General features: G+C 35.0%; 2 protein-coding genes across 2 annotated transcripts in view; both read left to right on the forward strand.

Annotated features, from left to right (window-relative positions):
• Positions 1-8,176, forward strand: part of LOC136848524 (probable glutamate receptor) — a 14,633-nt gene extending 6,457 nt beyond the window's left edge. The window contains exons 2-10 of the mRNA XM_067120795.1: positions 26-96; positions 924-1,027; positions 1,291-1,381; positions 2,100-2,258; positions 2,950-3,097; positions 4,154-4,371; positions 4,614-4,765; positions 5,159-5,269; positions 7,660-8,176. Coding sequence (XP_066976896.1) covers positions 26-96; positions 924-1,027; positions 1,291-1,381; positions 2,100-2,258; positions 2,950-3,097; positions 4,154-4,371; positions 4,614-4,765; positions 5,159-5,269; positions 7,660-7,828 — 1,223 coding nt within the window. The 3' untranslated portion in view covers positions 7,829-8,176. The remainder of the gene's footprint in view (positions 1-25; positions 97-923; positions 1,028-1,290; positions 1,382-2,099; positions 2,259-2,949; positions 3,098-4,153; positions 4,372-4,613; positions 4,766-5,158; positions 5,270-7,659) is intronic.
• A 4,162-nt stretch (positions 8,177-12,338) lies between these two features.
• LOC136848525 (glutamate receptor 2-like) overlaps positions 12,339-12,500 on the forward strand; it is a 15,004-nt gene continuing 14,842 nt past the window's right edge. Inside the window, exon 1 of the mRNA XM_067120796.1 lies at positions 12,339-12,380. Within this exon, the coding sequence (XP_066976897.1) occupies positions 12,339-12,380 (42 nt within the window). The remainder of the gene's footprint in view (positions 12,381-12,500) is intronic.

A 12,500-nucleotide genomic window follows, 5' to 3' on the forward strand; every position in this document is an offset into this window, starting at 1 on the left:
ATCATTTCGTATTTTTCCATTTCAGGAGGAGACCTCACAAGGAAGGGCAAAAAAATCATGACTCTGAAACCAGTACTGACAATAGCTGCAGGCGAGGTAATACAGAATTAAAGGAAGGCTAGTTTACAGAAATACAAACTTACATTTGTATAAAGAAATTATGGCAATGAATAACTGAAATAAACTGCAGTATACAATACAGAACCACGTCAATTTGCACAATTTTTCGGCAGAGAACTCTTTCACCTGATACGGGGTTGTGTCCGAGAAAAAAAAAAAGACTATCGCTGCAAAATTCTTCCCATCCACTATCTGTTGGGTCAAGGATAAGGTGTTTGCTTTGTAAAAGTCTTCTATTTTTCCCTAAGATTTCAGAACTTTCACTCTTCCTAATTATTCTGTTAAGCCATCAGACCGAATTTTCTTGGCTTCCTAACCCTTGCTACCAGAAATTGTACTGGTGACATGATTACGCTGATATTTCGTTTCGAAATGTTAACTTTTTGCAGCATTAATAATGAGTAATCTTTCAACTTTCGTTACCCCCTTGTACGTGCATAGAATACGCCTGTGTATGATGTATGATGGTCAGATAATATACGGTGTTATAATTGCAATTCTTAACCACGAGCAAAAACAGTTGTCAACTTCACAGGTTATATAAAGAGAGGTACAATTGGGTTTAGCGAGACGTGGGCACTTGCACGGTGAACAAACTACCATTGTCAGTGCCATTAAATGTTTGTTCGTATATACACCCACACACACATACATATATACCATATATTTATATATATAATTATACACACATATATATATTATATATATAAATATATATATGGACATACACTTCAACATACCATTTAATTTAACCTTTCTTAATTTAAATTATCTCAAAGAGTTTTCCTTTTCTTATTTCCTAGTGGGTGCCTTACACCAAGTTCAATGAAGATGTCCCTGAAGGGTTTACCATCGAAGGCCCGATGAAAGAACTCTTGAATATATTCACGAAGTTACTGAACTTTGAGTAAGTAGAGTGACTACATTTGTCGCAACTGAAAAAGCTTAATCTTTTGTATTGCTTGATATTCTGTGTTCCTGTTCTGACGGCGAGTTTGAAGCCAAAGTATTATAACGGGGCCTTGTAATCTGATGTAATTCGTGGCGAACTTCCTATAGCTTTAGTCAAGTAAAATGAAAGTTTATGTTCTATAAGCATTTTCTCTAAGTTAACCATACGAGCAAAGTTTAAAATAAAATAAAAACAATAATCGTTTTCTTTGCTTCCAGTTACAAACTCGTCCGGACTGCCGATAACTTGTGGGGTGGACCGTTGCCCAACGGCTCCTGGACTGGTATGCTAGGAATACTGAAAAGACAGGTAAATTTAGATAATGACTTGATTTTTGTACAGGGGTCCAACCTTGATGATGGGTTGAGGATATATAAATGTGCGAGTACTTAATTTTTTACTCTGTCCCTCATCCATTACTAAGGGAATCAGCTTATTGAATACACGCAAATGCACACATACAAACACACACACGTATATATAGATGGATAGACAGATAGATAGATAGATAGATACAATATAAGTAAGTGTACCTTAGTTTAACCAGACCACTGAGCTGCTGAACAGCTCTCCTAGGGCTGGCCCGAAGGATTAGACTTATTTTACGTGGCTAAGAACCAATTGGTCACCTAGCAACGTACAGCTTATTGTGGAATCCGAACCACATTATACTGAGAAATGAATTTCTATCACCAGAAATAAATTCCTCTAATTCTTCATTGGCCAGCCGGAGACTTGAACGCGGGCCTAGCAGAGTGCTAGCCGAGAACTCTACCGGCTCGCCCAACGAGGAACTTAGATAGAAATAGATACGGTATATATACATGTGTGTCTGCCTGCCTCCCTGTCTGTGTATGTGTTCTTAAGTGTGTGAGTGTATGTTGATAAGATTGTGATAAGAGAGAGAGAGAGAGAGAGAGAGAGAGAGAGAGAGAGAGAGAGAGAGAGAGAGAGATTCAGATCAGAAACAGAAGTGCAACGTAGTCAGAGCCAACACACTACAAAATATCCGTTCTGTTTTCCTCAGGAGGCGGAGTTGTCCATAGCCCCCTTCTTCATTACCCCTCAGAGGGAGGAGGTGTGTGATTTCACCATCCCTGTGTACATTGACAACCAGGCAATCCTCATGATCCGGCCCACCCTGCAGAGCGATGTGTCTGGATTCCTTAAGCCCTTTACAATGGAGGTAAATTAAGTGAGAATATGGTGCTGGTTTAGAAGGCTTGGTAATGGTTCAGGTTGGAAGACGTTAGGGCGTTCTTTGCAAACACTGTTTGGGTGACCAAAGGAAAGTTCTATTTTATATATATATATATATATATATATATATATATATATATATATATATATATATATATATATATATATATACAGTATATCTATACATATATAAATTTTATATATATTTATATTACATATATATATTGTATATATATATATATATATATATATATATATATATATATATATATATATATATATATATATATATATATACAGTATAATAATGTGTGTGTGTGTATAGATGTGTGATAGACGCTGATGGAGTAAATTCATATAGATACATTGTCGAAATATATTCATGAAATTATATATTTTGAATGACACTTTCATTTTCCCTTGAATTAAAAATGATTTTCTCATCAGATTAGGTAAAATTACTATGTTAACTGCCTTTCTTGATTTATGACTTGGTTATCACTACACCATATTCTTTTAGGCATTAATTTAGATAATAAGAAAGACACTAAGATTTGACCTTTGTTGAGGAAATTGCTGAATGACTGTGAAGAGAGTCAGGACTGATTTTCAGAGAATCAAATTCATATCTAGACAATTCCCGGTGTTCTTCCTTTCCATTTCCTTGCAATTTCCAGGTATGGTTGCTCATTGTTGCCAGCTTGATTAGCATGGTTTTGGTCATGAACTTCATCGTCAACCTGGAGCACAAAATTCACGGCGATGATAATGGCTTCTTCTTTTCGAAAATCTCTTTGTGGATTTTAAAAGCTCTGACCCAAGAAAGTAAGTGTGGTACAGAGGACATATCTAAGCACTGAGTCTATTTGAGCAAAATATCCTGAATCTGGATTCCTTTTTATATAATTATATACTGTATAGTTGTTCTTTTAATATTTACTCTTTTGTACATATGAGCATTTAATGCAAAAGAATGAAATCTCAATATGAATAGCAATAGAATCAGTAATGACAAGAAAAATTAGGATTTGAACGGTCGGAACTCACTTCCACGATAAACTTTTTTTTAATCCTGAAAAATATATGTTTCTGAATACAAGAAAGAGCAAAGTTCCGAATGATATAGGTAAAGCTGATAAATAAAATGATAAAGCCCCTTTGACTAAGGAGCAGTAAACTAAGGAGGGGCGCTTGAGAGTGGAGTCCAAAGTGGTATTCATAGAAAAGCAAAGAATGCGAATTTCCACTGACAGAAAAGTTTCTGTAAGCAAGAAGGTCCTTGAACAATTAAAGCAAATGCCCTCTCTCTCTCTCTCTCTCTCTCTCTCTCTCTCTCTCTCTCTCTCTCTCTCTCTCTCTCTCTCTATATATATATATATATATATATATATATATATATATATATATATATATATTCATATGTCAGTCTTCATAAAGATTGGTATGGTTTAGAATTCAGATTCTTCAGTTTACAAAGTACAAGCTTTGAAGACATACAGTCTAGTCTTCTTTGTCAGGTAGCGATGAGTGCATCGGTACCTGACGAAGAAGACATATGTCTTCGAGGGCTTTTACTTTGTAAAATAAAGAATCTGAATCTAAACCATCCTGTCCTATATATATATATATATATATATATATATATATATATATATATATATATATATATATATATATATATATATATATATATATGTATATATATATAGGCCTATACCACACTGCGAATATATACCTTAGCCCTTTCTTTATAGAAATGGTTTTAAAAAATATCTAATCATCAGAACACTTTCATTGCACTGTGAAAGTTATAATTCGCGAGGAGAGATGTCAAATACTTTTCCCATAGAAAAGTGTTGTTTTCTTTATGACATTTTCCAGGCTCCGAGTGGCTCCCTACAAAGGACGCTGGACGCTTCCTAGTCTTCATCTGGCTAATGGCGTCCTTCGTGTTCATGTCCTGCTACAGCGGTATTTTGACAGCCCTGTTGACCGTGCCGAAGGTCGACATCCCTATCAACTCGCTGTCTGACCTCGCTCGCCAGACCAAGCTACCTTGGCGTCTGGAAGCTGGATCGATGATGTATTCCTTTTTTGAGGTTTGTGTCTATGGCAACACCTTTTCTCAGTGCATGCTGTGCAAGTTCGTGATTTTAGCGCTTTCGTGAAAGCGCTTGGTATTGAACTTCTGCCTGTCATTTTCCTGTGGGATTCGCTTATACACTGAAGTCACGTGCATCTACTGAGATTTTATAAGCATATAACTGTATGTACATGCATGCATGTACTTATTTACGTATTAGAATTTCTGTACACGTCTTCTCTCTCCATACACGCGAAGGAAAGCACGGAGGAACTTGGCAAGAAGGTTTTCAACGAGAAAATCGGAACCTTCCAAGACTGCTGGGAAGATCGCGAGAGAATAGCCGCGGGAGAATTCGCTGCGATCTGTGACACCACGACCATGATGAAATCCATGTCTTGGGATTTTAGGTAAGAAAACGAAAAAATTATGATCTTGAAATTTGTGTCCCAAATTTTCATCCTTTTTAGGATTTTCGGCAACAAATTTTTAACAATGTGTGTCACAAAGTTTCATCCACGTATTGTGATTTTAGGTAAAAAGAATTGACTTTGAAGTACGTCACAAAATTTCGTCCTTGTTAGCATCTTCGGTAACAAATTTATAACAATATGTGTCGCAACATTTCATCCTTTTTAGGATTTTCGATAACAAATTTATAACAATATATGTCACAAAATTTCATCCATGCCTTGGGATTTTATGTAACAAATTTATAACAAAGTATATCACAAAATTTTATACTAATATTTATCACAACGTTTCATCCATGTCTTAGGATTTTATTTCCTTCGAAATTTCAGCAAGACAGGGAAGTGTCACCTTTACCGATCCAGGGAAAAGGTCTACACCAACGGGATATTGTCAGTGGCTTTTCGTACCAAGTCCAGCTATCTCCCGAAGGCTAACAAGATGTGAGTTCCCTTATTGTTATTATTAAGCTTCACCATAGGTATGGTGAAGCTGATTACTTTTATTATTATAAAATCTTACCCTTTTCACTACACCTTCATCAATTTTGTCAGGAGAGTGAAATATTTATAATGACAAATTCACATCACAAAATTATTCATGTCTTGTTATCTTCGTTAATAATCATTGGGATATAAAATATGTGCAAACAAATCATCCATGTCTCAGGAAATTTGGAAAATCAATCATAACTTGAAATGTGTTCAAATGATCTGGATAGAGGAATATTTTTTTTTAAACTGCTGAAATGACAAAAATCATCAAACATCGGTACTGATATCCATCCAACTATAGAAATTGCCAAGAATATTTCTATATTATCTCACTCGCATATTAATTTCAAAAATATGTCACCTAAAAATCTTTGAGTGTCTCTTTCAAAATGACATACCACATGACACAGGTTTTTCAATGATATTCACATGCGCATAACGCTGGAAAATGTCAGAAAGTGAAATTGTTAAAAGTGGAAACTCCCTTTGATGACTAGGGCCAATTATTACGGGAATCAAAAAGTAAATTTTTTGATGTCTTCGACTCGAGACTATTGTCTTTGAACTCTCAACACAGAAATTCAATGGTAAATTCTGCTATTCCGGAAACACCTCACACCACTGTTCCGCTTCTGTGTTTATATCCGCACTATGCCCTTCAAGCCATTTGTGTTCAGTTTCTCATCTCTAGGATGAATTTTACCAACGCATTTCGATAGACGATGCATTAAGCAATTTTTCTGCCCTTACAGAATATAGTTGTTCCTGTCATGATGCAAAATCTTTCTCTGGTACCCGATGTATGATAATTTACAGTTGTAGGATCTTTCATAAGCAGCAGTAAAACAGTGCATTTTTAAATTATTAGCTTTTAATTTATTTGAATGAAAATGTAAAAACGCTATGCTCAATTACTTAGGCGATTAGAATATTTTCAGTGTTTTTACAATGTTGCTATCAAAAAGAAACCAGTATTTTGAACGTCTTGATCTTTCGCTATTGGGATCTCACTGGCTTTAAAAACACTTTAAGGAAGCTGTAGACCGTTTTCACATACAAAAATGAAAACTTAATTCCTAAGAATAGTCCACGAGATAGTGTGATGTTATAAACCAAATCTAGTGTTACGCTTATAAAATGTTTTGCACGGACAAAATAAGCAAGGATCTCACGACAAGATGAGACCAACATAAAGCCTTTTAAGAGTAGGATAAAGCGTTATTGCATTGTTCATTCATATGCAAAACTAACCAGGAAAATAAATAATTTGCCAAAATCATCCAATGTAACTACTGAAAACAATATAACAACACCAAAAACCCAGGTTCGAACTCCAGCAATGGCAGATGCACTTATCAATTGTAACTCTACTTGGGAGCGTGAGTTATTTTCCAAGATTTAGCGGATTCGATATTAGGTGGAATTTGTGGCTTAATATTTGTGAGTATGAAAAAAGTCTCGTGTTAGTGGCAAATATTCATAATCAGCAAAGTGTTACAAAGTTACTAATCAGCTGTTGTCGTGGAAATCGGTTCTGAATGCAGAACCTGAATATGTACTGTAGAGTCGATATAAAAATCACGTCTCTCTTGACAACCGGATGGGACCAGGGACCAGCCGACCATCTATCAATAAATCTTAACCAGAGGCCAAGGTTCGAATCCTGGCTGGGTCGGTGGCACTTATCAATTGTAATTACCTTTGAATGTAAATTATTCCTAAGGTATAGAGAATTCGATATTAAGTTATATTTGTGTCTTAATATTTGGGTATAAAAAAATAAACAAAGCCATGCATGTATATGTGACAAGACAATATATATATATATATATATATATATATATATATATATATATATATATATATATATATATATATATAGACAAATATAACATAATATTGAATTCTCTATACCTTAGAAGAAAGTTTACTCCCAAAGGTAATTACAATTGATAAGTGCATCCGACCCAGCCAGGATTCGAACTTGGGATTTTGGCTTAGGTAGTTAATTACGCACATTCAGACATTTTATACTTTTGTATATATATTTGTATAATATATGTAAACTATATATATATATACTGTATATGTATATATATATATATATATATATATATATATATATATATATATATATATATATATATATATATATATATATACTGTATATATATTTACAAAAGTATGAAATGTCTGCATGAACCTACTCAACTTCTAAACCTTTCAAAGAACTATCTCGATATCTTCTAAGCACCAGCCTTCAAACATGCTACATTATCATCAATTGTGGAGATTATCCACATACTAAACATCTAAATTACCGAATCCTATTTGCACAGAATTCTCACCCTCAAAGAAGCGGGGATTATGGACAAGTGGCTGAGAGACCAAATGGCCAACTCTTCACAGTGCCTTCGTCCCCCAACCGCAGACCGGACAGGGGGCATCCAGCCCCTTGACTTCGAGTCTTTCACCGGGTCTTTCCTGTTGTTGCTTGGTGGTAAGTGAAATTTAAGACTGTGGCCTTTCGAGAGGTTGACGTCTACCCTCCAACTTCTCTAGGAAATGCACTAAACTGATCCTATTCTGCGGTGCCATTATTTCTCATGCACTCGTCTTGGTAACTCCCTAATCTGCTTTGTGCTCAGATGATAACATTAATTTTCCCAGTATAAATTTTTTTTCTCGCGAGTTTTTTAATGACGGTTTCTATATGGTTTAAAGTTATTAATTTTTTTTCTCTATTTCTTTCGTTCCTTTGAACTGCTCTACCTAATGTTCTTGTTTCACAGCTGTTTGGAGGTAAATCTTTTCATATGATGGGATGATTTTGCTTTTAGTAGTTTTTTAGCTAAATATTCTTGTGGCACGCGCTCACTACACTACGTAATTAGCCAGTATGTATATATATATATATATATATATATATATATATACATATACATACATACATTATATACTGTATACGCACACACACACATGCATATATATATATAGTATATATATATATATATATATATATATATATATATGATTAAATATTATCTATCTATCTATCTATATATATATATATATATGTATATATATATATATATATATATATATATATATATATATATATATATATATATATATATATGTGTGTGTTTCTGAATTGAAACGTATTCTGAATTAATATTCTCAAAGCGAAGAATCTAAAATCCTCTAGCTGTAAATATCCTACAAGAATAAGATCTGAAGAAAAACAAAATGACACCAAATTTGTCAGAAAAGCAGCAGAAAAAGATCGACTGAGGAAATTGAAAGAGAAATTAAGTCAAATATGCATATAATTCCCTACTTTTAGAAAAAAAAAAAACAATACTAATGACTGCATAGAAAGACTGTTTTTCCACAAGGGGAATGTCAGACTTATAAGGGTAATAAATCACAAACGTATTTACACATTTAACGAAAATACAGGAATAAAACTATAAATTTCAAAAGAATTCGAGATTCATCGCTTTAGTTCACAATGATTAAGAGTCGTTATATCAGCTTTTGCAGATAAAGGGGGTTATTTCGATTTGAATGACGTTTTCTTCAAGTAAAGAGGAATTTTTTTTGCATCAATTTATCAATTTAAAGTCAGCTTCGCAATAACATAAACAATGAGATTGCTTGAGAAACAGCACAAAAAAAAAAAAAAACTGCGCGAAATTGTGTGATACAGTCTTTTTCCTTTGTGTGCACATTTGCACAATGGGTGATAAAGGCACGATATCAATAATCAGTGCCGAAGCTTTTATAGAGAAATCATTGGTAACCCGATAATGACTGATATTATTCCGTGAGCTGAATCGTTTCCCGATAATAACAAGTCCCCGAAAGCAAGCATCGGCCGTTCTTCACCAAACAAAGAAAAGATGAAGTATACTTACAGTTGCGCTAAATCATTGCTTCACTGGAATAAAAACTTTCGTTATTATTAATATTAATATTGTAGTAATAGGAATTTTTGAAAGTTATTAACTTGTGAAGCAATATTTTTTCCGAGTGGATGCGAAAAGCGAGAAATAGAGAGAGGAGAATAACGATTACTTGAGAAGGATATGGATATAAACGAACAAATGATGTTTGCTTGCTAACGCAAGTATCTAGATAGGTCAAAAACACGAAGCTGAAACGATGGCAATTGGCTGTTTAATTGATGGCTGTTATGAAATTCAGGCCGTCTAGACAAGCACCCGGCTCAGCCATTCAGCGCTTAAGACAGTGGAAAGAGAGCGTTGAGGTGGTTAGACAGCAAGAGAAAAAGCTCAAGAAAATAGACGAGAGAAAGTTCAAAGATCTGAAGGTAGAACTGAAAACCTCACAGCTGCACTAAGAAGTAATGCAATTATTGTACAATAAGGTTGAAGGAAGGAGCAGGAAAGGGAGGTAAAAGTAAAATGCTGAAAAGTGGACGCAGCCTGGGACCAAACGTACGCAACAAACTCCCTTTAGTAATGCCTACAGTGTATCACGTAAGGGGCACTGAGGGAACTGTCCCACAACGGCAGATTGGCTCTTTAAAGCATTATTACTATATCGCACTTCACATTCGATAAGTGGTTGACTTTTGGAACAAATATTTGACATATTTCCTCAGGGTACGTCGTTTCTCTCCTGGCACTGATCTTCGAGGTTGCATTCAGTCGATGTCAATTCTAGCAATACGAAATCTCTGGTCTGATCGTCTATAGGTAAGTGTTTTTACGAAGTTGCCAACAATAAGTTAATTCTTTTAATGCATTTACTTTGCTATCCCATCAGCAAGACAGTATTCTCATACCGATTTTCTGTAAAATTATTTTGAAAGTTTTTGACGGCCGAAAAGTTATCAGGTACTGCAGTGGAGTACAAAAGTATTTGCCGAATGTAATATATAATCCTTGTGTAACACAAATATTTACTCTTATTTCAACAATACAAAGTCGTTCGAGCAGTTCACTTGGACTTAAAGCTTTTTACAGTACGTAATCATTATTAGATTTACAAAGTTAACAAATTTCCATCTACTTAAAATGAGCAGCTTTGGTAGGTTTCGGTATGTTAAGAAAACATATGTATTCTGTTTTCTATAATTCCTAAGAAAACTTTCTGTGTTTATCAAACGTGTCAGTACATTATCTTCACATCAGATATATCTGCTTTCATGTTCATTACAGCTCTTGCAAAATTCACCCAATGAATCATTAATGTTATTCTTTTATACAGAGAGCACTCCACTGACGCACTGGAAGAACTGCGAGACGTAGTCCCCATCAGTCAAACAATTCCTGCGGTTTAAACTATGCTGAAAATCAATAGTTTTATGAAGCGTGGAATTGCACAGTTAGTAATCATATGAACAATAAAATGTCATCCGGAATGATAATGTTCTCATTAAATCCTCGACTCAGCGATATATGAATATTCAATAGTAGATGAATTATTAATGTGCATGACGATAAATAAAACAAGTATGGCTATATACGACGGGTATGTAATCTGTTCTTCAAGATCCTTCTTATTATGCTAGTTTAGGTGCAAAGGCAATCAATGGAACGGGCAACGCAAATATTTGCGTAAATAATCAAGAAATAAAAAAAAGAATAATCTTGTTGTTTTTCTCTGCCTTGGATTGTAGTAAATGTTGTTGTTGGGTCTTTAAGTGGCCTATAACTCTCTGTCTGTCTGTCTGTCTATCTGGATTAAACTTTATTCTAGATCTAACATTTGATTTTTGGTTTCATGCGTGTTTAAAAAAAGAGAGTATTTCTCAAATGGGAAAATAACACTTTTAACAGAGTGATTGATCTACACCATTCAGTCGATATCACACTAATGAGACCTATTTCAGAAATGTTTTGGTCATGAAAGAATCCTGATTTCCTACAACAAATATGGAATACCTGCTTTTTGACGGCTGGGATTTTCCTTGAAGAAATAGGAAGATCTTCATGTAATTTGGGATATTGCCTCCACGAGACTTCTGTTTTCCTGACGAATCGGGAAAATGTTCAAGATTTAAATTAGGAAGATCTCGAGAATGAAATTTTTTTGTCTCAGATACTCGTGACAGGATCTAGCTCCCAGAGGGGGGATTGTTTTTATAACTGCTTGTTTTTTTGTTGTTGAAACAAATTGAATATAGAATTTAGGCCAAAGGCCAAGCACTAGGGCCTATGAGGTCATTCAGCGCTGACAGTGACAGTGAGAAGGTTTGAAAGGCAATGAAAGAGGTTGCAGTTAGGGGCCGAAGGGACGCTGCAGAGTGCCTGAAGTAATGCCTACAGTGTACCACGTGAGATGCACTGACGGCACTACCCCCCTACGGATTTTTTGTTGTTGTTGACAAGACTGTTTTTCACAGACGCGCCAGGATTGCTTTGATTAATGTACGGTCTGAAATAAGATACATGAGTTTCAGCACTATATGGCTTTCGTTAATGTGTTATTTTAAGTCACCATGTGACCTGTTGCTTACTATTGTTTTTTTTTTTTAATTTATGGCTTACCTTCGAGCTGTGGGTAAATATAAATATCCTTTGTGGAAACGATAAAACTGAGAACGATCTGCAATTCGAGGTTTTATTTAAATGTTTATTTTCTTATTGCGTTTTACTTTTTTTGGGCGCGGGGGCGCGGGTATATTATTGCATTCTGGTCTATTGACTATGTAACAGAAACCATACTTGGGTGTGTACGTGTCTCTGTGTGCGTTTGCGTGCGTACGAATTAATTTAGATGTTTATAGCAAATAGAAAAAGCACATACCTTTCGTAAAGGTTTTATCTACCAAGACGGCACACGATTAGAAACAACATTCCGGTTCACGATTCAGAGAACGACAAAATATTTATCGCCATGTGTCCCTTTTCGCTGTTGGATCCATACATAAGTAAGTTCTCGGATGATGTGTCTGGATAATAAATAGAGCGATGAAGGGATGTTTTTACCCGTTTTATTTGCCGAATTTGACGATCGGGCTGCATGTATATAATCTCCCGCAAAAATGTCGAGTCGGTTACTTCCGTCACGGAGACTCATCAGAGAGGTAAGATGGATTCTGGAAGCTAGCGTTTTCTTATTTAGTTCGACATTTATTCTTTGCTAAAATGTGTAGCTCTCTCTTTTTGATATCCAGAATGTAGCAACGCGGTGAATATGACTGTAT

The sequence above is a fragment of the Macrobrachium rosenbergii genome, chromosome 19, assembly GCF_040412425.1.
Source record: "Macrobrachium rosenbergii isolate ZJJX-2024 chromosome 19, ASM4041242v1, whole genome shotgun sequence".
Lineage (NCBI taxonomy): Eukaryota > Metazoa > Arthropoda > Malacostraca > Decapoda > Palaemonidae > Macrobrachium > Macrobrachium rosenbergii.